Here is a 27,976-nt window from a genome sequence, read left to right as displayed (position 1 = left end):
TCTCCACACTCGTGCTCGAATCGCGGCGCGTAGCCGCGAGTGTGGAGGGGACTAGAATATCATAAAAATATCTACGCTGCTAATACTCTTCGTTGCTTGCTATTATATACAGGATTTGACAAAACAATTCTGTTGCTACACGAAATAAGAAAGTATTAAGTTCGCTCCACACTCGCGTTCACGGGTTCACGCCGCGATACGCGCACGAGTGTGGAGGGGCTTTAGAAATATATATTTTTCGACCATTCTTTTCCTATAATAATTGTAAACCAATAATAATAATAAGGAAATGAAAGGTTTTAGAAATGGATCGCCCAATCCCGAAATCCGTCGCGCGATGAGTGGATGATTGTGTTAAATGTCATGTACCAAACATGTCATCGTATATAAAAAAAAATTTTTTCGCGCCAATCCAAATCTAAAACGTCAAACTCCAGTCTCTAGATTCTCTAGTAGTCTCTTTCTCAGCGTCAGGCGATTCAAAAAACCTTTTACCAGTAAATCACGTTGTAAATACGTGGTTAAATATTCTACGAATGAAGTTTGTTAATAAATAAAATATTTAAACATGGCGGAATCTTTAGGTAACTATCATATAAGATCTGTTAATCCAACGTATTTACATAAGTGTTTTTAACCTTACTATACTCCTTGTTTAACTTTTAGCTGGACAAAGGGCTAAACGCCAAAAAACTGATAAGTTTGGAAGATTATCGGCACTGGAAAAGTTAAAAAATTTGAAAGGAAAAGGTTCAAAAAACAAGTACGATGTGGACGACATGGAAAACGTGTATGATACCGTGGACGAGCGCGAGTACAGCGCGCGCGTGCAGCGCCGCCAGGACGACGACTGGATCGAGGACGGTGAGCGTGTTTGTCCGTAGAGGCTAGAGCTATCTACAAGAATGTGTTTCTGTGTACATGAATGCAAGGGACATATCATATCATATCATGAAACTGGGAATCTGTTATTGATTGTCTTGTCTTGTGTGCGAGTGGACTACCACAGCTTACATCCGATGTGTTCATTGTACACTTTTTCATTTATAAATATTTGATTATGAAGAAATCATAGCCACCATTCATTCATTTGTTCACTTTTCCAGATGGAACAGGATATGTAGAAGATGGCCGTGAAATTTTTGATGATGATGAAGATGTTGATGACACTTATGTATCATCCACAAACAAAGAGAGTGGCCGTGGTCAGAAACGGAAGGCTCGCGTTGCAGCCCCTTCGTCCAAAGGCAATATAAGAAACTTACTGGGAGCTATGCCCACTAAGAAAAAAGAGGTAAAATGATTATACAGTTATTAATGTATACTTGTTTGCTTTGATTAAAACAGTAATACAATTATTAATAAAAAGAGGTACAATGATTATTCAGTTATTATTGTATGATAAAGATAAAAAGATAAGATAAGATAAAAAATGTTTTTATTACACAGAACGAATAGTACATATCACAAGTTACTGAAAAGAGTTGGTGCATAACTGACTTGACATTCGGAGGTTCCAGGAGTCCCCGCACTAGGCTAGGCCTGTATCGCGGGAGACCAGATGTGCATTTACTATACTTGTTTGCTTTGATTAACACAGTAGGGTAAACCCTCCAGTGAATGAACACCCCCCCAGTGAATGAACAAAATCACGTTTTTTGTCTAAAATAAGAAATGTAGCAATTTCTATCACTTGTCGTGTTTTTGTTCTTATAAACAACTTTATTTCCTATGCAATGGCAACCCGTGATATATTTATTTTCAACCTGTTTGAATGTGACTGGCGTTTGAAGTTTACATGTTTCTGGTTTAAAAAGTTTTGTATGGAAAAATTAGATCCCAGATAAGAACAGTGTACGTTTGGAGCAACATATGAAGTGCTTATTTAATGTTTACCTGTACAAAGTTTAGTTATTTCGATAGATTAAGAGTCAAACCTTCTAAAAATGCACACTTTGTCGGTGTATTATGCTATTAAGTCTTTATTTTTTAGAGTTCCATTACTGGTTTATCAAATGTTCTAAAACCAGTAAATGAACGGTGTGTTCATTCACTGGTGTTGGCTTGATTTCATTTTTTTTCTAAATTTATATGTAAACGAAATGGTATCAAGTTTGTTTTTTGTGATTCTGCATAGAAAACGATTCTGATTCATTCAGCCAGTATTGGAACAAACCAAATTTCTAGATTTTTCATAGTCCATTTACTTTTTTCACGCCTATGTATGAACAGTACAAAATTTGGCTTGTTCATTCATTGGGTTTCTACTAATTCTATGTATGAACAATGTAACCACGAACAACGGAATGAAATATCTAATATTGTAAGCGTTATTTGCTGAGCCTGACCTTTTTTCATCAAAATATGCACGTTTGTTTCTTGTTTTAAATGTTGATTCTCTTTTTCTTATTAATATGAAACAGATTTCAGTGTTATTGGTGATTAACCATGATTTTATTACATTCTTATATATTTAGTATCAAATAGAGGGGATAAAAAGATATGAACGCATTGGCTATACCTACTAGAATAGAGCTGGAAACGGGTTTTGTGTTAAAAATGTATTTTTAATGCTGATTAAAAAGATCGAAATTATGTTCATTCACTGGATTTTGCAGTGTTCATTCACTAGTTTTCATGTTCATTCATTAGGTTTTTGGGTACTTTTTGATAAATAATGTTATAACTCAAAAACTATGAAAGTAATTAAAAATCGCAAAAATTACTTTCTTAATTATTAAATGAGGATTGATTAAATTGCAATTAATTATTCAAATGATTCATGAATGCTGAGAAATGATTTTTTAAACTTGGATAATTGCTTAAGTGTTCATTCACTGGAGGGTTTACCCTAATACAATTATTAATTTCTTTTATATTATAGGACACTAAAATATCAGAGGATAATATATTATCAGATATTATGTCAGATTTGGATGGCAATGTGGCCTCAGCAGTTGTCAAACCAAAACCTCTGATAGCTCAGAAGGTTATCACTGTGGATTCAAGCAAGAAAGATGCACAGAACTATTTCAAAAGCCTGTCCACTTCTGTCAAAAAGAATCCAAATATGTTCGGTAAGCAGCATAGTTTGCAAGTCAAAACAGAGAAAAATGACAATGTGAGTACATCACCTATTTATTTATTCTCATCCATGTTTTAGATTGTTTTTGTTTTGTTGGTGGCGCCTAAGGGCTGCACAATTTAAACTAAGCGGACACTTCTATTCAATTAATTATATTGGTATGAATGTTAGTTATAAATTGATTGTAAATGATATGTATTTGTATAATTTTAATTTTTTCAAGGCTGTAGACAGTGAGGCCCCCAAGTCTTATGATAAATCAGTATTGAGTAAACCTGAGTGGACTATTGACAAAGATATAAAAAAAGAATTGGATGGCAGTGCTTCACAAAACATTGAAGAGTTTCAAACACAAGATATTGAGTTTGATGATGATTTTCATAATGATGCTTTACCAACTGGGACAGATGCTGTAGCAAAAGATGATAAGAGCATTCCCAGTTCTGCTGCCACCATAACTGATGTGGCGGATGAATTTCTTACTGAGCAATTTGAAATCTTTTCTACTACAAAGATAGAGCCTTCCCCTATGAAGCTAAAACAATTATCTAATAACTGGATGGATGAGATGGGTGACAACCAAGCCAGCTTAGCTGTCCAAACTGATGGGTTGTTGCCACTGCAGACCAATGAGAATGGAGAGCAAATACTGAGGTTCTACTGGCTGGATGCATGGGAGGACCGCTATGTGAAACCCGGGGTGGTTTACCTGTTTGGGCGTGTGTATGTCAAGCCTGACAATAAGGCTGCAGGAAGTTTGTCTTGCTGCTTGGTGGTCAAGAACATTAATCGACAGTTATTTCTTCTACCAAGAGAATATGTGAGTTTAATATTTTATTACATAAGTAGTATAAATTACATAGAATAACAACTCTATGGATTAAAAATTGTATCATGGACATGGCTGCGGTATCATGCTAATGCTAATTATGAGCTAGTGTGTTTCTCTTGTCTCCATTCATACACATATATCGATAATTCTGTTTCACAAAAACACTTTTTTCATACAGCAGCCATGCTAATAAAAAATAACTCACTAATTTCATGATAACTACACAGACAGACAGTACAGAGTATCACTAAAATGGTAAGATATTTTTTTCATTGCCGTTTAGTGATAACATTGTCTGTTGTCTGCTTTAGCTTAGAAATAAATTAAAAGTGGAAAAATTCACTCTTGGGTGGGACTTGAACCCACGACCACTGGATCACTACACTAGTACAGGGCTCTACTCTGCTCTGCCATCTGAGCCACCAAGACTGTACAATACCAATACAGCAAATATTTCCACCATATATGTATATGCCATAGCAAGGAGGCTCTAGCGACTAGCGACATCTACCGTAAGAGTCTTATGCTAATTATTAAATGGCTACCGGAGTTCCAAGTCATATTGGAAATTCACCAGTAACAATGCTCTATGCCTCTATCCCATACTAAATTAATATTGTACCAAGCAGAAATGTCCGCGAAAGATGCTATTATTCTTAAAAATAAATTAAATTATCTGCTTCTATATTTAATCAAGTGTTTTCTTGCACTGATACTGTACTGTTACTTTATTTATATTCTATTCTATCCAGTCAGTCACACAAAAATGCATTCAGGACTGTGTTAATTCTTTGTAAAGCCAATGGAGTATAATTGAGCTTCCCATGTTTAATGAAATTTCAGTAAGCACTCACAGGATGTTAGGAAAATAGTTTTGTCTAGTAAAACAATTTGCTTTGCTGGTTGCCATACCTAACCTTAATTTCTTTTCCTTAACTTTTAATTTATTACTATGCAAATATTTGTACGTACCTGTTGTCCTTTTTTAATTACTTATTTTTCTTGGTTGGTTCAGTTTGTTACTGTCTTAAAAAACAGTGTTTCTCTACCAAACAGCAATTGTTTTTCAAAAGTTAGGTACCTAATAATGGATGATGACCATAATTCTACCGCTTACTGTGGAAATATAATAATAATCAATTCGTAGTAAATATAGAACATTAATGAATTATCGTCAAGAAATAATTTTTATAATTGTAGCAAAATTGAATGTTAATAATTAAATAGTAAAAAATATATAGTTAAATGTCAAGTCGTCAGAATTAGAATTATTATATAGTTAAATTGTCATCAAAGTACTCAGTAATTGTATAGTAGCATTTTGAGACAAGTAATGGTTTTAGACGTCTTGTGAAGGTAGAGTATAGTTCTTCGTTTCGAAGTTCGTCTGGTAATTTATTGAAAAAAATTATTATTGCCATAACGTATCTGCTTCTTGAATGCATTTTCAATGTTGATAGGGGCAGCATAAGCATGTTTCTGTGCCTGTCTGAGTGAGTTCTAGATAAGACCTCTTCTCGTTTTTTACACATACCAATATTTTTTTTAATGAACTTACATATTTCCAGAATATAAATTCCTGGTAGAGTCAGTAAATTCAGATTTTGGAAATGTGGCTTTCATGTATCCGGTACTTTAATGTTTGCTAGTATGCGAACGAGTTTTTTTTGGATTATAAAGAGATGCGTCTGTACTATTTCCCCACAAGATGATGCCGTAGCTTAAATAGCCATGCGTAGGCATATGCGTAATACTTGGTAATACGTTACGAGCGAGGCTTGTAAATCTGTGCTTCTCTTTATTTCGCCAAGCGCATGTACAAAACTTGACATTTTTCCTCTAATTTTGTTTATGTGCGCTTTCCAATATAAGTGCGTATCTAAAATTATACCTAGCAACGAAAATTCCTGCACTTGCTCTATTTGTCTGTCATTATAATGGAAGTCAATTGCTAACAGCTAAAGGTTGTTTTTGGCGCGGTTGAAATGTCGTAATTTTAGTTTTCCTGAAGTTAATCTCTAATTGGGATCGTCCATCCAGTTCGTAATATTATCTAGTCTAAGTTTAATTTGTGCAATTTGGACATTCTTGGGCTCATTCTACTCAGAATCGACAGCATTCTCCATCCTGCCGTTAAAAAAAAGATGTCCCAAAAGGAGTCATCCATTAATTACATCACACGTTTAGGGGCGGGAGGGGGTCAAGAAAATGTGACATGTTGTGACAAGGGGGAGGGGGGAGTCACAAACTTTGTGACGTCACATTAACTTATTTAAATTATTTTATTCGCTGAACAGTTAAATAACAAGTTTTTAGAACGATCATCGTTATTAATCGTTTAATTTTCTTTCCTTATCTGTTTTGGATTATAAAATTACTAATATTTCTTTTGTCAAGAATATTTTGATAAAATATTAATAATAGGTACTTAATTCGATTTGCCGATTTCATTGAAAAAATGTGACGTCACACCAGGGGGAGGGGTTTGCCAAATGTGACCAAGTGTGACAAGGAGGGGGGAGGGGTCAAAAAACCTCGAAATTCGTGTGACGTGACCTAATTAATTAATGAACCCAAATGTCCATTCCATTACGTCACGTTTTAGTGTGTTTTTTTTTTCATTTGTATGTGCGTGAGCGTGACGTAGTGGAATGTACAATTTTCATACAAATTTTTGGGACATAAACACCAGGATCTGTCAGAATCAGGCTTTCAATATATATTTTAGAAAACGCCTATTTAGCAAGACACTGCATTGCGAATATTTCTAAAGTTAGATAACGCGACTGTATATTATTTATTTATTGGAAACAATGTAAGTTTACAGTTTAAAACCAATTCACTTACATGCTAGGAGTACAGATATGAGTAGGAACATGGAAACTAATTAAAACTAACCTCAACATTAATACTTATAAAAACATGCGCATAAAAATGTCAAAACAAATTCTAATTTCAAATTTACTTACACGCTAGGAAACAAAAAAAAATCGGGTATAATATTAAACAATGTCAATAAAATATACAACATATAAAATAAAATGTCATGACAGTCAATTAAAATTATAAAAATTCAAAAATTGCCTAGCAGTTCTGCACAAATGTGCTAAACGATCGGCGAACATGTCAGCGTCTACATACTGAGTGAGCATTAAATGGAGCAATGATAAAGCACGCGTGGTAGGTGCGTGCCTCGCGTAACACGTGCGAGCGGCCGTCCGCAGCAACACACACGGCCGGCGACGCGGTGCGACCGCCCCGTCTACATCCCGCGGTACCCTCCTAGGCACTAACAACCCTATCCTCTCTAACACCTCTGGGCTATCAACTTGGTGATGAACGATTGAGAGATAGTGCACCAGGAGCAACAACTTCCGCCTTAATTCGAGCGTGTCTAGCCCAACCATCCCCGAGACAAAGATGGAAGGGTAGAGGTACGGGTAATATCCGTAGGCTTTTTTATACAACCAGCGTGCAAATTTTCGTTGTATTTTTTCAAGCATTAGGGAATACTTCGCCTCATACGGATCCCAGACAACCGCACCATACTCCAACTTGCTGCGCACGTACGCGTTAAAGAGAATCTTAGCCACTCCAATCCAACGTGAAACTGCTTGGATATTCTCATTACAAATCCTAAGGTTTTACTGGCCTGCTTGCTAATACGAGTGATATGCGAATGGAAGTCGAATTTTTTGTCTAATATTAAACCTAGGTCTCGGATTTCACTAACTTTCTCCAACGAGGAACCCGCCAAGCTGTACCCAGTTTGGAGATCAGAACGCTTACGCGAGAAAGTTATCGCCTTACACTTTTTCACGTTAAAGGGAAGTCGATTTCTCTCACTCCACTTGGCAGCAGCATCGATATCAGCTTGCATCGCTGCACTGTCGCTAATACTACGAATACCTAGGAACAGCTTCAGGTCATCGGCGAAAAGCAGACTCTTAGCAGCACTGATTGTGTCGGGCAAGTCGTTTATCATGAGGAGAAAAAGAGTGGGCCCCAAGGTACTGCCCTGACTCACACCAGACAGCGTACAGTAGTCACTAGACTCGAAGCCGCCCACCCTGACGTACTGCTGCCTGCCACACATGTAATTAGCAAAGAAATCTAATAGCTTTGGTGTGGCGCTAGCTTCCTCAGCAATATGTCGTTGTCGACCAGGTCGAATGCCTTTTTGAAGTCGAAATACGCAGCATCGACCTGGTACCCCTCATCCATCTCTTTGCAGACATAGTCAGCGAGGGCAACGAGATTCGTGACTGTAGATCGCGACTTACGGAAGCCGTGCTGACTGGGTTGCAAGCGATCAGCCACCTGCAGACTTAGATGGCGGTTAAGTATGATTTCAAATACTTTCCCAAACACAGGAAGAACAGCTATAGGCCTAAAGGAGGTAATATCTGTATTGTTACCATCCTTAGGAACCGGTGTCACCCTAGAAGTTTTCCAGCGATTTGGATAGGCGGAGTATTTGAGTGAGAGGTTATATATGTGCAACAGAGGAGCAATCAAGGTATCAGCACAATCTTTGGCCAGGAACACTGGGATACCATCCGGCCCACCAGATGAGCGAGGTTTCAGTTTGCGAATAGCCGCTCTAAAATCAGACTCAGAGACAAAGGGAATGGAAACTGACCTTGTGTCGCCAGAAATGTATGCCTCTCGCGCCGCGGCCGCTGCGTCCAGGATCGGCCTATCCTGCTGAAACACTGAGCTGAAATAATTAGCGAAGGCATCTGCAGCGCCCTGACCACTTACTACATTTCCATCGATATAGAACGATTGATCACTGTGCTGTCGTTCCCTTTTTTGTCTTTAACATAATCCCAGAACTTTTCCGGACAATTAACAATACTACATTGCAGATTTTGAATGTAAAGTTTATATGCGTCATCAATTAAATATTTCACTTGCGATCTATAATATTTGAACATATGTCTGTTGAAGTCTTTGCCCTCCTGCCTGAAGCGTTTCAAGTGAAAGTATTTAATTTTAATATTACGTATAATCTCCCCTGTGAACCATTTTGGGTATACGTATTTAGATTGGTTATGAGAGCGGTTTTTTAAAGGAACAAATTGATTAATGCACGAGTAAAGTTTGGCATACAGGATTTCAGTAGCACAGTCAACATCAGTAGCTGCTAGGAGATCGGTCCACTCAATAGCAGCCAGGGCCGAATAAAGCATTTCGTAGTCGGCCTTTCGCCAGTTCCAGTCCGGGCAGGAAGCGGCGCGCGGGCGCGGCGGCACGGACGGCGGAGGCAGGCCGCATGGAAATGTCACCAAAATCGCAAGGGGCGGGTGGTACGCGTCCATCGGTACTAGCATTTCATCAGAACAAGTATATACCGACAGCCGTTTCCCATCTAAATCACTCAGCACGAGATCTAACATGCCCCCGTGGTCGTTAAAAACATTTTTATACTGAGTCAATTTACAAAAGTCACAAAAAATATCAAAGTCACTTTTTACATTAGATGAACATGAATTGAGATTAAAATCGCCAAACAAGATGAAACATAAGTCAGGATAAGCACATACAGCATTCTCAATACATGTCAAGACATTCGTATACTGCTCAGTATTATAGCTTGGAGGTAGGTATACGACACAACACAAAAATTTCAAATCCTTATAAGTAATTATTGCAAATAACAACTCCATATCTACGGTAAGCCCATCGATGTCATCAAGGACACGCATTGAGTAGCGCTCGCGTGCGGCCAGCAGCACCCCGCCCCAGCCAGCGTCGCCCGCGCGGTCTCGGCGCGCCACGCGCCACCCACTGTGGAAGAGCTCACCGTCGCGCACGGAGCTTGTCAGGAAGGTTTCAGTAAGGCCAATGATGTCAAACTTACTGATGGTAACATTTTGAATAAACATGCCAGTCTTGGATCGCAATCCCCGAACATTTTGGTAATAAAACAAAAGATTTTTATTTTATTACGACTTACGATTAACGAAAGTTCTGTCGCCAACACTTAACACATATTCCTTCGGCCCAGTTATTAGCTGACAGCACAAGCTCAGAGAACTTTGTGGGCACTCCAAGTTTAAATGACGAATAGTTCCCACGGGACTTAAGGGATTCAACCGTACACACATCACTTTCACAGATAGTGTTCAGATGCTCCCGCACTTGTTCCACCGTAGTTCCCTGCTCGACGTAGCACAGATGCAGTTGTTGCAGACGCTCCGCGGCAGATAAGGAAGTTGTGCCGGGCGGAGCCGTGCCACGGCATACGCCACCTTCGGCGCCTGCTCGGCCCACTATGCGTCCGTTAGCACTGCTACCACGCCTGTCGCTGCCAGCATGGTTGTCACCCGCGGACACTCCTTCAGTACCACTACGAACTCCATCGGAGGGTGTGTTAGACATCCGCCCTCTCCTGTACCGCACATTTTTCCAGACTGAGTCATCTGCTATAGTGAAGGTATTGCCAAAACTATCATTTTCACCTGCATCACCGTTTACAAGGTTTACTTTCCTACTCTCCTGTGTCTCGGTTGCAGGTTCTGAATTAACTGAGGGAGCACTGTCTGGAATGAGTTGTTGTTGTTTAGGGCTAGGCGCAGTCAGTTTGTTAGGGGAGTTTACTCTACCAACGGAGCTGCCAGGGATAGGCAAGTTCAATTTAGATGTTACTGGTTTGGTTTGGTTTGGTTTGGTTTGGTTTGGTTTGGTATATGCATTCTCAACTATGGAGTTGGACTACCATACCATACATATCAGCTTAAAAACCGCCTATTTAGCAAGACACTGCATTGCGAATATTTCTAAAGTTAGATAACGCAACTGTATATGCATTCTCAACTATGGAGTTGGACTACCATACCATACATATCAGCTTAAAAAACGCCTATTTAGCAAGACACTGCATTGCGAATATTTCTAAAGTTAGATAACGCGACTGTATATGCATTCTCAACTATGGAGTTGGACTACCATACCATACATATCAGCTTAAAAAACGCCTATTTAGAAAAAACGCCTATTTATCAAGACACTGCATTGCGAATATTTATAAAGTTAGATAACGCGACTGTATATGCATTCTTAACTATGGAGTTGGACTACCATACCATACATATCAGCTTAAAAAACGCCTATTTAGCAAGACACTGCATTGCGAATATTTATAAAGTTAGATAACGCGACTGTATATGCATTCTCAACTATGGAGTTGGACTACCATACCATACATATCAGCTTTTTGCTTTGCGATCTTGGCTGATTCACTGTGACTGTGACTGTATACCTACACTACACAATTATCTGTACTTATTGTATTTCTGTTTCTTTGTTTGTTTTTGTTTTGTGTTTATCTTAAGCTTCGATTGATTGTTAAGTAATTTTCTTCATGTCACGGGAACAAATTAAACGAATAAGCACCCAGAAGTAATTGTATTGTAAATGATACTCAATAATGTTTCTGAAACAGAACAGGTGAACTCCAGTGAATTCTGAACTTACGTGTCTAGTATTTTTAGAAAAAGTGCATGTTTTGACTTTTGACATCACCAAGTATTAATTATTAGTTCAAATACAAGTGTTTGCTATCTGGAGCTTTCTACTTATAAGGGAATCTTATATTTATTTATTTATTTATTTAATGACATAAAACAATAAGAGAAAGAGGTCAGCAAATAAAATAATAATAAATAAGTAAATACAATATACACGGTGTTTAATGACCCATTGAAAACCTAAAAACAGTTTGTTCAGAATCGATAGGAGAATCGATTGCGCTATATTTTAATGGAGGTAATTTTTTTTTACATGCTCAGTCTACAAGTTTGTAATGCAACAATATCAATAACTAGCATTTGACACGTTATTTGTCAATAAGCAACACCCTTAACTGGCCATTGGTAAATCTTATCTCGTTGCAGTAAGGTATGCAAATAGTCAGTTAACAGTGTTTACGATGGTAACTAGCTATTGTTTGACGTCACTAAAACGACGAAGTATGTTGTGCAAAATTACCAGTCGAATAGACATGTTAAGAAAACTAAACAACGAATATTTTTTTTAAATATTTATCGGATTAAAGAATAAATACTCAAGATGAGTTTAAAATAAAATAAATCTGTTGGGGTGCCTCAGGCTTTCAGTGGCTCAATTATTTTATTATTTATTATTTTATTTATTTACAAGAACGGTTTACACTTGCAATTTACGTAATATTAACACACTTATACAAAAGTAACAGTGCAGAAATTAACAAGTAACACAGTATTGTCTTCGGTTACCGCGATAGTTACTCATGAAATAAAACTATGAAAACGGATTATTTCGCGTATATTGAATTTATAATACATCACGACGTTTCGAACCCTTTACAGCGTTCGTGGTCAACGGGTGACTGAGGAAAAACTACAAAGTGCAAAAATACTCACATACTAAAAATAATGAACCACCATAGACTATAAAAACATATTTCAAGCCATTGAGATTAAGAAATATCCTAACTTTAATAGGGAAGATGACTTTTCTCTACCACCTGTTTGGGGTCCGGTAGTCCATCTGATAAAGGAGCAAGCGAGACATAGACTGTGAGACCTTTGCGTTGAATGATGTTGGACATTCTGAGTAAAATATGTTTTGAAAATATGTGTCCCGCCGAGTTTGTTGCCGGTCCCATATTGGGATACCCTCCTACAATTCAGGAGGGAATTAAATCTTCTCGGGTCCGAGGTGTAGGGTTGGAGCCGGCGTAGCTTTTATCGCGTATATATATCTTTACTTGAAAATAATTGTATTGTATAACTAGCCTTATGAACCGATTTTGCATGTACAACCAGCCTTAAAGTTTATAGTATTAAGAGATGATTAACATCACACTAAACTATAAACTATAAACTGTAATAGATGTCATATATTAAAGAAAAAGTGCCGAAGCCCTCCAGTGGTGAAGGCCGCTTGCCCTTAGAGTTGGTCAAAGACGCCTAGTCTTACAAAGATGGCATATAGTCGAGAAATTCGAACGGGCACCGCCGTGGCGGGGTGGCCTAGGGGTTAATGGCGTTAGCCGCGATAGCTAAAGACGCCGGTTCGAATCCGGCCTTCACCACTGGAGGGCTTCGTCACTTTTTCTTTAATATATGACATCTATTACAGTTTATAATTTATATATGTATGACTACTTATAAACACAAAACAAAATATTTAATAAAATAATTTGATTTGTTCCCAAAGTTTGAGTATCACACTAAACTACCAAGTTTCATCAAAATCGTTACAGCGGTTTAAGCCTGAAGAGGTAACAGACAAATATGCAGTCAGTTACTATCAAATTTATAAATATGGATTTATTGCGTTTTTGTCATTTTCATCAAAATGGATGTAATTTTGTAATGATGTTTCCGTAATGTTTGTGAATTTCATGATAATTTTATTTGATATTTCCAGAAATTAGACTCAATCACCTTGGAGGCAACAGAGCAAGAGGTGACCATGATGGACGTTTACGAGGAGTTCAACAACTCGGTGGCGGCCGAGCTCGGCCTGAAGGAGTTCAAGTCGCGCAAGGTGGCGCGCAGCTACGCCTTCAGCCTGCCCGACGTGCCCGCCCTCTCCGACTATCTGGAGGTCAAATACTCGGTCAGTTATATGTATACATACATACTATTTTACCTAACTATACCCACTAGGTATATATGCAAGCAGCAGAGCTTGTACGTAGTGTAGCGTTCGCTACATATTATATTTTTTTGCCATCTACCGGTGGTTGTTGGAACTTCTTCCATATCAACGTAGGTTGCGTATTCAGTCTGTTATTAACAAGTTCGAGGAGATTTCTTCTGATAAAGCTGGTTTAGGTTGTACGTCGTGGCTTTCGCATAAGATTGAGACTGTCGGTTCACCCATTCGCCAACGGTACTATCCTTTATCTCCTGTCAAGCTTAAGGTTCTCAATGAAGAGATCGATAAGATGTTAGAGTTAGGGGTCATCCGTCCATCGCGATCACCTTGGGCTTCCCCAGTGGTGATGGTTACCAAGAAGGATGGTAGCGTCAGGTTTTGCGTGGACGGTAGGAAGTTGAACAGCGTTACCATCAGGGATTCATATCCTCTCCCGCGCGTTCAGGACATCCTTGACAACCTAAGAGGTGCCAAATATCTAACTTCGTTGGATTTTAGGAGTGCCTTTTGGCAGATCCCTTTAGCTGATAAGGCCAGTTGTGAGAAAACCGCCTTTATCGTACCGCAGAGGGGTCTTTTTGAGTTCGTTCGCCTTCCTTGTGGTTTAACCAATGCTGCGTCCGAGATGCAGAAGCTCACTGACTTGATTGTCAATTTCGAATATACCCCTGAGTGTGACGATTTTATCTTCGGCTATGTTGATGATTTGATCTTGGTGTCTCGTGATTTCGATAGTCATATGCAGCTTATTTGTAAGGTTCGTGATAGGTTGAAGGAGGCGGGTCTTACAGTTAATTTAAAAAAGTGTGAGTTTTGTAAATCTGAATTGAAGTATCTCGGCTACATTGTCAATGAGCGTGGTCTTCAAACTGATCCGAGGAAGTTAGAAGCTATTAGGGATTACCCTACCCCTTCTTCTGCCAAGTCTCTTCGCGCTTTCATTGGTATGTGTTCATATTATCGCCGTTTCGTGAATGGTTTTTCTTCGATTATTGCTCCTCTCAATTATCGGAAAGAGGAAGGGACGTGATCCCATCGATTGGAACGATAGCGCTGGTGAAGCTATTTCTAAGTTGAAGGATGCCTTGATGAACTCTCCGTTGATGGCCTGTCCAGATTTTTCGAAACCTTTTATCCTTCAGTGTGACGCTAGCCAGGTTGGTTTAGGCTCGGTCTTGGCTCAAGAGATTGATGGCGTTGAGCACCCAATTGCTTATTATTCCCGTTTATTTACTAAGGCTGAACGTGGGTATGGTACTACCGAGCATGAGCTTCTCGCCGTTATTGATTCTATCAAGCATTTCCGTGGATATCTCGATGGAATGAAGTTTAAGATCGTTACTGATCACATTGCTCTTAAATGGTTGATCACCCTTGATAATCCTACTGGACGTTTGGCTCGTTGGGCAACTTTGATTTCCCAATATAACTTTGAAATTGAGCATAAGAAGGGTGTTCTTAATGTTGTTCCTGACGCCTTGTCCCGCGCTCAAGTTGCGCTTATCTCATGCGCGCGTGGCGTGGATCCTTCTGGTGATCCTTGGTATGAACGTATTTATCAGGGGGTTTTAGACAATCCTTAAATGTTTACAGCATTTGCTCTTCGGGATGGTGTCTTAATGCGCAGGGTATCTATTGAAAACCCTTTAGCACCTAATCCGTGGCGTATAGTTCTTCCTGCTTCAAGGACTAGAGAGGCTATTGCGGAAATTCATAATGGGTTTCCTAATGTTCATCCTGGTGTTATGAAGACGTATTTAAAAGCCCGTGATGTATATTATTGGCCGAATATGTACCGTGATGTTACCAGGTTCCTTTCCGATTGTCAGGTTTGCAAGTCTTTTAAAATTGCAAATTCACAACCTCGTGGTCTTCGTTTGTTAACTCGTCCTGTTGCTGCTCCAATGGATCTTCTTTCTATTGACTTAATTGGTCCATTACCTGTTAGCCGTAGTGGTTTTCGTTATATTTTGACTATGGTTGACGTTTTTACCAAATTCGTTTGGTTGGCTCCGTTAAAGTTGGTGAATGCGAGATCAATATCGATGGCGTTAGAATCGGAGGTTATTTTGCGGTACGGTGTTCCCTCTAACATTCTTTGTGACAACGCTACAGTTTTTCATAGTCGTCAATTTCTGGATTTCCTTACGAGCATAGAGTAACTTATACTAGATCGGTACTGTCATAGTAAATTTTGTAACCCCAGTAAATTCACTGCCATCTGTCGACACACTTTAAAACTAAAAATGAAGGTTTATAAAAATACGATAAAATGTATTTAAATATGGATAAATGATTTTTTTTATTTGCATTAATTATTTTTATGATTTTGACCCATGTTCCTTCACTGATATGCGTTAAAATTGTTTAATAACAAACGAAACCGTCGACGCCATCTATACGACAGTAGGCCAAAGCTAGCCCTCTGAACGAAAATCAAATTTTCTTGATTTTCGAGGCACGTTTTTTCCTTAGACTGTATCCATCTATTACGGAGTTATATCTATCTTTGCTTACGAGCTATAATATTCCGGGACCGTGTTATTCCCCATATTATTCGCCACAAGCGAATGTTGTAGAGAGATATAACCAGGTTGTGATTACTACTTTGAGCATTTTAGTTGAAAATGACCAACGCAGTTGGTCATGTCATTTGAGTCGGGTCACTCTTTATTTGAATTCTTGTATAAATTTGGCTACTGCTTACACACCGAATTTTTAATGTACGGCCGCGAGTTGGCAATGATTCGTGAGCGTGTTGAGAATCAGGTTGTGGACCAAGATGTGGGACTCAGCCGGATAGAACGCGCCTCGAATCTTCAGACGCTTCGTGAGGTTTACGATAAAGTTTCTGATTCGATGACTTTGGCCTTTCATCGCAACGCCACCAAGTTCAACACGAACCGTTCTGCGCCTAGAATCGTTGGTGACCAGATCATTTGGCGCAGGAATTTCCAGCGTGGCTCCGCTGACGCTTTGCGGGGCGGTAAATTCGCTCCACGTTTCGTTCGGTGCCGTGTGGTTAGACGGGTGTCTCCACAGGTATACGTACTAGCTGATACCGATTCCGAGCACATCGGTACCTATCATATTAGATATTTTGAAATAATTTCTTCTTTCGGCCCGTTCAGCTTTTATAGGTTAAGAGTTAATAGAATAAGTTACTAATATATTATGGAAATTGAATTTCTAAAATAAATAATTATTTAATTTAATTTTCCCAACATTCTAAAATGCGCTTTAGTCCGCCCTTCCCATATTGGTGATCCTTACTTGGTTCGTTTCTTATCGTTTTTTTGTTTTCGTCTGAGCATTTCCTTGCTCCTTTTTCCGGTTTTGACCTTTTTTTTGTCGTTGGTGCTTAAGGCCTCTATTATCTTTTCCGGTCTATGACAGCCTGGTTATGTAATTTGATGACTCGATGTGAGGGATTTAGGTCTGTGGCCAGGGGCAGTTTCTGTCCTATCCCGGCCGTCACGTCTTGGACCGCGTGACGCGTTGGTGGGCCTCGTGTCATCTTGTTAATCTATTTGGAATTCGTTTAGGGTTCTATTGTTATACCTTTTTTTTGGGCTTAGCATTAAGGTTTTTTTTAGTTCTCTATTATTTATGGCGCTCTCAAAAAACACATTGAACCTTTTTTGGACTGACATATTTTCGATGTTGGCAGGTTACAATTGCGTTGAATTTTGAATTTCAATTCTGATTCGGAAAGAAGAAAATTGTTTTCTTCGGGGGACTTCAGATGGATTTTGAGATTGACGTGGAAAGATCTGTTTGTGGTCCGCGAATATTTTTAATTTTTTTTCCTTGTTTCCGTCAAGTTAACCTTTTAATCGAGAGGAACGTTTTCTTCTGAAGTTGCCAATAATAACTTGGAGTGCGCTTTTCTTCCCGTCGTTCCGCGGCCTTGTTTGCCGTAGTTGCCTGCACCAGGAGCTTTTTAAGGCCACCGTCGAGCAGTGCTCCGGTGGTGCGTGGTGGCCGTATCAACGACGGGGCGCAGCCGCCGACGGGCAGTCGGCAGTGGATGGTCGTCGACCGGCGGTCAGGTATCAGACCCACGGAGGACACGAGCCCGCATACTGCGTGGTTCGATAGGTCACGGTACAGCGTTGGTTGGCCGAACGTTTTCTTTGGAAAGGAACTAGCAAACCCACGGAGGACACGAGCCCGCATACAGCGCGGTTCGATAGGTCACGGTACAGCTTTGGTTGGCCGAACGTTTTCTTTGGAAAGGAACTAGCAAATTGTCATCGTCTACGGAGCTTGAATATTTTTTAACGTTATGGAATCGGTTCCCGTTTAATAACCCTATAATTGTTCATTGTTATTTTTTGTGCCATATTCCTTTTAATTCTGTAAAGCCGCTGTTATCCGTATTCCGCATTTCTTTACGGCATTTTCAAAATTCTAATTGCCCCTAATTGTCAGGCGAAACTAATATTCGACATTAAATTTAGGCACCTATCACCCGTTGAAACAGCCATTATCGTCCATAATCTCCATCTCATTAATCCATTTCTTTCCTTCTACAGCTAAATTTATACGCCGTTATCTTTCGCACGTACAGCAGTTCACGCCAGTGCGGAAAGCGGACCGTCAGAAAAATAATTTGTTTTGGTTATATTAATTTTTTAAATTCCATGTGTAGATTTTTTTAGTGGTGTTCGGAAGTGGTTTACAAATTATACGTGTTGTGCAAAAGTATTTGTTTTACTGCAGTAGGTACTATGCTTTACTTAGGTTTGGAAATAGGTCCATTGTCCCCAGGTATATTTTATTTAGCAATCTAAGTAAAACAAAACGTTTTAACATCTAGGTACACAAATTCATCCATACGATCTTCATCTAAAGGGATTCTTTTAGCGTTTTATCCCAAATAAATGGGCTTTGAAAATATTATTAACCTGTTTTCGATAGTTTCCATATTAATTGGTGTGCATTTATTTGTAATCAATTTGCAGGCAGCATTTCCAGCGCCCCCAGTAGGAAAGAAGTATCAGACCTTCTCGCATATATTTGGGTCGAACACATCTTCGCTGGAGATTTTTCTGCTGGAGAGGAAGATCAAAGGGCCCTGTTGGCTGGAGGTTCGGCAGCCCGCCGCGGTGCAGGCGAAAGTGTCCTGGTGCAAGCTTGAGGGGGCCACAGATAAAATGGAAAATATAAGCGTTATCAGGACTGGTGATTTAGAACCTCCTCCAATAGTTATATGCACGGTAATAATACCAACCACCTGAGTTGAAAGATAGCAGAAGTAGGGTCTCTAAGACAAAACTGTGATTTCATAACACGTGTATTTGTTCTTATTTACGCTAAGTGAGTGCAAGTCGGCTGGTCACGAAATCAAAGATTTGTCTTATTAGCAACCCTACCGCTGTTTTTTGTATTATTCGCTAACTACGACTCTTAATTTATTATTATAAACTGTAAGCCCTCCAGTGGTGAAGGCCGGATTCGAACCGGCGTCTTTAACTATCGCGGCTAACGCCATGAACCCCTAGGCCAACTCGCCACGGCGGTATCCGTCCCAATTTATCGACTATATGCCATCTTAGTAAGACTAGGCGTCGTTGACCAGCTCTAAGGGCATGCAGTGCGCGCTTGCACCTCCTAAACGAATTCCTTACGGAATTAGCCTCATGCATGAAGTTTATATTTAAACGAAATATGTTTTATTCGGATGTTTGTTACCGTTATATCATGTTACAAATGCATTTCCGTTTTTAAATTACCATTTAATCACTTAAAATTATAAATAAAAAGTACAAAAATTTGCCCGCGAAAAGCTAGTGAGCGAAACGCTCGAACGCCACGTGACGTAACGCGTTCGACAGATTAGTGTCATTCAAACGTCAGTTGGGCCGCCCAACGTGTGACGTCATCACGCTCTGTCGAATTCGCGCCAAAAATTATGAGCGTTTCAACCGCTCAAAAATTTTCAACATTTTAAATATTTTTTAATAAAATAATGTTAAGGTTTACAAAAGTATTTTTATCATTTCCGGTGTTCCAACGATATAAATTATGAATCCAAAAATAAAAATAAATTCATGCATGGAGCTAATTACGTTATAGCCTGAGAGACTGGTGCTGCCATCTATGAACAAGTTTGGCCTAGTCTTACTAAGATGGCATACAGTCGAGAAATTGGGACGGGTACCGCCGTGGCGAGGTGGCCTAAGGCTTCATGCAGTGGCGTAGCTAGGCGTGGGCAAAGTGGGCCGTCGCCCACGGCCTCGCGCCCCAAGGGTGCCCTCGCGCGAGGTCATTTCGGGCACAGTGAAAGAAAAGGGCCTCGCAGTTGCGATTTCGCCCACGGCTAGATTACTCCACGCTACGCCACTGGGTTGATGGCGTTAGCCGCGATAGCTAAAGACGCCGGTTCGAATCCAGCCTTCACTTTCACCACTGGAGGGCTTCGTCACTTTTTCTTTAATTTATGACATCTATTACAGTTTATAATTTATATATAGTAGTGTGACTACTTAAAAAACACAAATCAAAATATTTAATAAAATAATTTGATTTGTTCCCAAAGTTGTTCTTTATTATTAGTTGTATTCGACGTAACAGACTATTATTGAAAAATTGCTCCTTTTCAGATTAACATGAGAACAATTATGAATGTAAAAACTAGGAAACAAAAAATACTTATGCTAAGTTGTTTGGTACATAACGAGTTCCCTGTGCACAAACCACCACCAAACCCGCCCTTCCAGCAACATTTCTGTGGCAAGTATCCCATCTCGATGTAATGTAGTAGTAGTTGAATACGGCAGGTTCGGGTGTGTGTGACATGTGTTTGTTGTTTTGGTTGCAGTGATCACCAAGTGTGACGACCTGTGGCCGATGGATCTAAAGCAGGCGCTGTCTCAGTACAAAGCTACCAAGTTGGCTAAATGCGACACGGAGAGGGAACTGCTAAACTATTTCATGGTGCAATTTTGGAAACTAGATCCAGATTTGGTCGTAGGCCACGATCTACACGGATTCCAACAAGATTTATTAATAGGAAATGTATTAGACTTGAATATACCAAATTGGTCTCGTTTGGGACGCCTAAAGAGGTCTACGGTGCCTCAAAGAAAATTCGCAAGTAAGGATGCTTTTTTGGGGCGTCTGGTCTGCGACATTAAAGTTTCAGCCATGGAACTAATTTCGTCGAGGAGTTTCGATATGGATACGCTTTGTGTAAACGTTCTCAAAATGGCCGAAGGAGAACGTGTCGACGTGGCTCTCGAAGATTTACCCAGATATTACGAAAACAGCGGCGATCTCCTTCAGCTAGTGTCGCTGAGTATGCAAGACGCATCCTACATACTCAAGATTATGTGCGAACTGAATGTGATTCCGCTCGCCTTGCAAATCACGCAAATAGCTGGCAACGTGATGTCGCGGACGTTGCTGGGTGGGCGCTCCGAGCGAAACGAGTTCCTGCTGCTGCACGCGTTCACGGAGCGCGAGTACATCGTGCCCGACAAGGCGGCCGGCCGCTCCTCCGCCGCCGCCGCCGCCGCCGGGGACGCGCCTCCCGGCAAGGCGAAACAGGCCAAGAAGAAAGCCGCCTACTCCGGCGGCCTGGTACTCGACCCTAAAAAAGGGTTCTACGATAAACTCATTCTGCTGATGGACTTCAATTCCTTGTATCCCAGTATTATACAGGAGTACAATATCTGCTTTACTACAGTAAAAAGGAAGGACGCTTCCGCTCCCGATGACGATGTGAACAACCTAGTGCTGCCGGGACCTAATAGTGAATTTGGCGTGCTACCGACGCAAATTCGAAAACTGGTAGAGAGTAGAAGAGAAGTGAAGAAGTTAATGAAGGCGAATGATCTGCCCCCGGAGCAGCGGATGCAATACAACATCCGGCAAACGGCGCTGAAGCTGACGGCCAACTCTATGTACGGCTGTCTCGGGTTCGCGCACTCACGCTTCTACGCCAAGCCACTGGCCGCGCTCGTCACCATGAAGGGCCGCGAGATCCTCCTCCACACCAAGGACGTCGTGAACAAACTCAACTACGAGGTCGTCTACGGCGACACCGACAGCTTGATGATCAACACCAACTGCTTGGACTACGACTACGTATTCAAGATCGGCAACGATTTGAAACGAGAGATCAACAAAAAGTACAAACAGATCGAGCTAGATATTGACGGTGTGTTTCGGTACCTCTTACTGTTAAAAAAGAAAAAGTACGCAGCAGTCGTAATTAGTAAAAATAAAAGTGGAGAATATGTAATGAGTCAAGAACACAAAGGTTTAGACATCGTGCGGCGCGACTGGTCGCAGCTGGCGGCCGAGGCGGGCCGCTTCATCCTCACGCAGATCCTGTCCGAGCAGACCGCCGACGACCGCCTTGAGACCATACAGGCCCATCTCAATAAACTGAAAGAAGATCTCATGGGTGGGAAAATACCTCTCTCCATGTTGACCATAACGAAGCAGCTGACGAAAAACCCTAACGAATATGCAGACAAAAATACGCAACCGCACGTTCAAGTTGCCCTCAGACTTAATATGAAAAATAGTAGACGATTCAAAAAAGGCGATATCGTTCCTTACATTATTTGCGATGACGGGACTGCGAACTCGGCGACGCAAAGAGCGTATCATATAGAAGAACTAAAAAATGGTGTACATTTGAAGGTAGATTACCAATACTACTTGGCGCACCAACTTCACCCGGTGATATCGCGAATCTGCGAGCCCATCGAGGGCGTGGACCCGGCGCGAGTGGCCGGCTGCCTCGGCCTGGACCCCTCGGGCTACAGACAGGCCGTCAAAAAGGAACCCACACACGCGGACACCTACGAAGTCGAAAACGAACAAGACAAATATAGACATTGCACAGAATTCGTTTTTACGTGCGTCGGTGAAAATTGCAAGATGGAGAACAAAATCAGGGAGTGTTTTGTGAAAACGGACAAGGAGACCGTATCGTTCATGGAGTGGTGCCAGAACTGTAAATGCAGCGCGAAGCCTGTGGATTACTTGGCTAGCGTCCAGAACGCGCTGAGCGGGCAGCTGCGAACGTACGCGGCGCAGTACTACGGCGGCTGGCTGGCGTGCGAGGACCCCGCGTGCGCGTACCGCTCGCCGCGGCTGCCGCAGCCCTTTGCCGGCGGCTTCCCGCTCTGCCCGCGCTGCGAGAAGGGCCTCATGTTTAGAGAGTACACTGAGAAAGACCTCTATCTACAAATAAATTTCTTTCTCTTTCTGTTCGACATCAACAGATACAACAACTTAAGTAAGTTGGCTCAAAGTACTTCTTTTTTTGTATAGTGTTTATGCACGAAAGAGGACAGACCGCAAAACATAATGACGCAATCTCACTGGTTCGTCTACCAGGTCAGTCGCGCATGCTAAGCATGGAGTTGCCAGAATACCCCGCTTTAGAGTGCTACTAATTTAAGTGTGGGATAATAATATAATTATATAACCATTATAACCAATAAACTGACACATGATGTCATACTTCGGTCATTCAGTAAAACTTCATACGGACGAACTAGCCCATCCGACCTACTCCACCGCCCCGCCCTGCCCACGTTATTAATCAGCACCTTTCAAATTCACCTACTTACGTAATCTTATGGTACCAAACCATAAACCTAGTGTAATATTTTGAAACTGGAACATTTTATTTTATCTTATGTAATGTATATGTAGAGACTTGGTAGAGACCGAAAGTACCTATAGCTACAGGAACCCTAATAAACTAATACAAACTCATCACGGTTAGGATGGTGTTCATTAATAGAATAGATAATGAAAATGATTGTATAAATCAAAGTTATTTGTCAAAAATGAAATCAAAACAAGCTTTTATCGCTAACTACTTTTCTTTCCACACGCAACTAATACTCATCGAGACAATTATGACAACCCCAAAACGCAATTAAGTTGCGTTGTTTTATCACAGAGTTCCTATGACCACCTCCTGTCTCCATCATCAGATCAGCTCGATGGTACCATAATATTGCATTGTCACCCAATTTATGTATGCAAATTTTCAGCTTGATCGGAAACCAGGAAGTTAAGGTCATATTGCAAGATTTGATTACAGTCAGTGGCACAGGTACAACTAAATAAAAGCTTGTAAACAGCATACTTACTCTGCACCATGCACCATAGAGTAAATAGAGTAACTTATACTAGAGCGGTACTCTCATAGTACATTTTGTAACCCCAGTCAATTCACTGCCATCTGTCGACACACTTTAAAACTAAAAATTAAGATTTATAAAAATACGATAAAATGTATTTAAATATGGATAAATGATTTTTTTTATTTGCATCAATTATTTTTATGATATTGACCCATGTTCTTTCACTGATATGCGTTAAAATTGTTAAATAACAAACGAAACCGTCAACGCCATCTATACGACAGTAGGCCAAAGCTAGTAGCGCCCTCTGAACGGGAATCAAATTTTCTTGATTTTCGAGGCACGTTTTTTCCTTAGACTGTATTACAGAGTTATATCTATCTTTGGTCTGCACTGAAAGTTTACACCAACATTTGACAGCAACTGATGTTTAATAAGATTAAAGTCCAGGGTTGCGTTTTACAAAGGCCCGAAACATGTAATCTCCTTTTGCCTCTCTTTATAAGACGAAAGTGGACGACCTAAGCGAAATCGCCTTTTCATACGAACATAGTCCTCATTGCTCTCTGGATATTAACATTATTGAAAATATTTTGACTATGTAATATTTTGTATATAAACCACGGCTACGTTTGTTTTTTTTTCGATTTTTTAATTATTATAGGAGCATTTTAAAAATTGTATGAAATTTGTTTGTCGCTCCTCATTTTTACAAAAATCAAAAAATCGAAAAAAGTCACTACATTAAATTAAATTATATAAAAATATATTCTATAATGTCAATATCCACAGAGGAAAATGGGACTACGTTTGTATGGAGAAGCGGCCGGTCCTTTCCTTTTAACTACCAAATGTATTTGATTCTCGACAGCGTTTACACGTTATGAGTCTTTTATAAAACGCAACCCAATTAATTTACCTTGAATTTTGGTGTGATCTACCGACAGTGTAGGTACTTGTAGTAAATGATCACATAATGTATAGCTAGCTAACGACGTAACGACGATGAACGTCCGCTCTTGTTACAGAGGTCCGAGTGCCGCCGCACGTGGCTTCAGCTTTCCAAGTATTGAAGGAGATGACAGAGGACTGCTTGACTCACTCCGCCTACTCTATAATAAACCTTTCCAAGTTGTTCCGCTTCTTCAGCGTGGACCCGAAACTCGGCACCAAGGCGAAGGCGGAAGCCGTCGAGATCGACATTCTCCCGGAGACTGAACATATTGATGCTTTCATGGAGTTAGCCTCCTACTAGTATTATATACGTACCTACACCCGATCTATGTTTAATCCTCTATTTTTATAATGTTATTCAATAAACTTATTTAGATAGAAAGAATAGAAATCATTTATTCAGACAACACATCAATACGACACATATATAGCAAATACAAGACAAAGATAAACAAAACAGTAGAAATAGAGATGTGAAGCCGAAATGGTCTCCACTCGGCAATGCAGCTGGCACGACTAGCGTGGTCAACGGCGCTGGTTTTCTGTGGAGCCAGCGGAGTGTGCGGGACGGGACACGTTGTGGATGACGTGACATAATAATATTGAGTACTACGAATATAAATATATACATCGAATTTATATATATACATATATATATATATACGTAACTTAACTGGTGAGTAACTAAAGAACAGAATAGGTAATAATGACGATGACGGGATCCGGAATTTTTAAATGTTTAGCTTCAGGCAGCAAAACTTTGCTGGTCCATTAGGTACGCTTTGAGTCTTGATTTAAAGTAACCAATAGTACTGCTCTGTCGGATTGGTGGCGGAAGATTATTCCAGCACTTCGTGGGAGCGTAGCGAAAGCTGCCACGGAATGCAGCGGTTCTGTGCCTTGGGCATAGTAGTCTGGGACCATGCCTGATGTGTTGATAGATGGTCAATTTCTCAAATAAGTACACCGGCCTTTCACTGTTACAGATACCAAAGAGGAGCGTGGCAAAATGTAGAATGCGTCGATTATTCATGTTTAAGAGTTTATTAGTACTCAGGTATGGGCTTATGTGCGACCGAGGTGGTATCGGGAAGCAAAAGCGTGCGCAGGCATTTTGAAGTCGTTGAATAACTCTTTTGGTGCGAGCCAGTAAAACGCGCGCGCTCCAGGCAAACGAGCTCAGGATACCGCGGGTCAACCAGAGGTCCCACATTAAGATCCCCACAGTTGAGCGCAGGCCTGCCATTCTGCCTTTTGTCAGGGGGGTCACGGACAGGATCAGCCACATCTTGAAGCGTGCTTCTATAAAAACATATTTCAAGCCAATGAAGAAGATGTCACAATTCCTGAGGCCTGTAAAATGCAATACCCCTCTACAGACTGCAGGAGTGTACAGGCTGGACTGTGAGTGTGGCCTATCATATGTCGGGCAGACGAAACGGAGCATTTCCACTCGGGTGAAGGAACACATAGCTGATGTCAAGCACCGTCGACCTAGGTCTGCTGTCTGTGAGCATGTCATGGATAAAGCCAATCACTCAATCAAGTTTGATAAGCCTCTGGTTCTTGCCAAGGAGAAGCGTTACATACCCAGAATGCTGCGCGAGGCCATTGAGATTAAGAAATATCCAAACTTTAATAGGGAAGATGGCTTTTCTCTACCACCAGCTTGGGATCCTGTAGTCCACCTGATAAAGGAGCAAGCGAGACATAGACTGTGAGACCGTAGTGTTGGATGATGCTGGACATTCTGATGTTTTGAAAAGATGTGTCCCGCCGAGTTGGTTGCCGGTCCCATATTGGGATACCCTCCTACAATTTAGGAGGGAATTAAATCTTCTCGGGTCCGTGGTGTAGGGTTGGAGCCGGCATAGTTTTTTTTTATCGCGTATATAATATATATCTTTACTTGAAAAATAATTATAGTGTATAACTAGCCTTATGAACCGATTTTGCATGTACAACCAGCCTTAAAGTTTGTAGTCTATGATTGTTCATTATTTTAGTATGTGGGTATTTTTGCATTTTGTAATTTTTCCTCAGTCACCCGTTGACCACGAACGCTGTAAAGAGTTCGAAACGTCGGGATGAATTATAAATTCAATATACGCGATATAATCCGTTTTCATAGTTTTATTTCTATAGAAGCAATTTCTAACCGTTTCAATGATATGGTTTTCGAAATGCAAGGAGCTATCCTAAGGATTCCTAGGTTACGGGCTTCTGCCACCATGTCCACATTTTGACCTGTAATGTTTACGCTCGGATTTAAAGTATTGATTCGGTTTACTTCTTTTTTGAATCTAACACCAGATACTTAGATTTTGTAGGATTGAGTACTAAACTATTCATTTTTGACCAAATAGCAATACGGTGCAAGTCTTCGTTCAATCTATCAACAGCCATTTGTGTATCTTCTGGTTTAAAAGATATGTAAATCTGGATATCATCGGCGTATACATGGAATTTGCAATGACGTATGTTCTTTCCAATGTCTGCGCTGTAGAGGCTGTATAACACGGGGCCTAGAATAGAGCCTTGTGGAACTCCCCTAGACACTGGGAGTAGTTCCGACGATACGTTAGAACCGTCAGCGCCGTGTACTTCAACAAATTGTGATCGATTAGTTAGATAGCTCGCAAACCAGCTTATTGAACTATTGCTAAAACTAATTTAGATAGAAGAATGGACGTGTTAATACTATCAAACGCTCGAGAAAAATCTAAAAGTGCTAATACTGATCCCTTGCCTTCATCTTGTGCAGTTAGGATTTCATCTACTACAACTAACAGGGCTGTGGAGGTGCTGTGTCCTTTTCTGAAGCCAGATTGTCTTTCTGGTAGTATCTTGTAGTATCTAACAAAATTGATTAGCTTCTTTGAATTGGACTCCTGTTTATTCAAAACATTAATATTAAAATCGCCTAATAAAATAATGTAATCGAACATGGCAAAAGTGGTTAAGATGCCGTAGTCGATTTTGGAGCAAAAATGTAAAATTGATAGATTTAGTCGTTGAAATTATACACGTTTTGTTACGTAATATCTAAATAACAAGTATTGATTTCTATTAGCACGTCTTCTCATCTTGCCTTTTAATAATGAGGTCGCGAGCGTGCGTCACCGGTAATGCATGAAGAGAAGGGGCAGTTTTTAAAAATTCATCAAAAAATCATGGTGGTAAATAATACAAATTTATGTATAAGAATAGTTTCAGCAAATGTTGTAGATTGTTTAAGTATCAAAATTACGTTGATATTAAGTCGATTTTCAGAGAAATTGTCACTTGTTTTGAAGTAATTTCTGGAGAAAATTGATTTCGTCTAACTTT

At 40.2% G+C, this 27,976-nt stretch overlaps 1 protein-coding gene across 1 annotated transcript; it reads left to right on the top strand.

Annotated features, from left to right (window-relative positions):
* Nucleotides 1–431: 431 nt before the first annotated feature.
* On the top strand, nt 432–25,006 carry LOC134754809 (DNA polymerase alpha catalytic subunit). The gene is made up of 10 exons (XM_063691187.1): nt 432–584; nt 667–864; nt 1,107–1,294; nt 2,885–3,121; nt 3,309–3,905; nt 13,338–13,529; nt 18,539–18,793; nt 20,180–20,309; nt 20,398–22,830; nt 24,721–25,006. The coding sequence occupies exons 1-10, from the start codon at nt 569–571 to the stop codon at nt 24,945–24,947; spliced, it is 4,473 nt and encodes a 1,490-aa protein (XP_063547257.1). The 5' UTR covers nt 432–568; the 3' UTR covers nt 24,948–25,006.
* The last annotated feature ends 2,970 nt before the right edge of the window (nt 25,007–27,976 follow it).

The sequence above is a fragment of the Cydia strobilella genome, chromosome Z, assembly GCF_947568885.1.
Source record: "Cydia strobilella chromosome Z, ilCydStro3.1, whole genome shotgun sequence".
Classification (NCBI taxonomy): Eukaryota; Metazoa; Arthropoda; class Insecta; order Lepidoptera; family Tortricidae; genus Cydia; species Cydia strobilella.
Note: the sequence above shows the minus strand (reverse complement) of the source record. Positions and strands in the feature narration are given on the sequence as shown.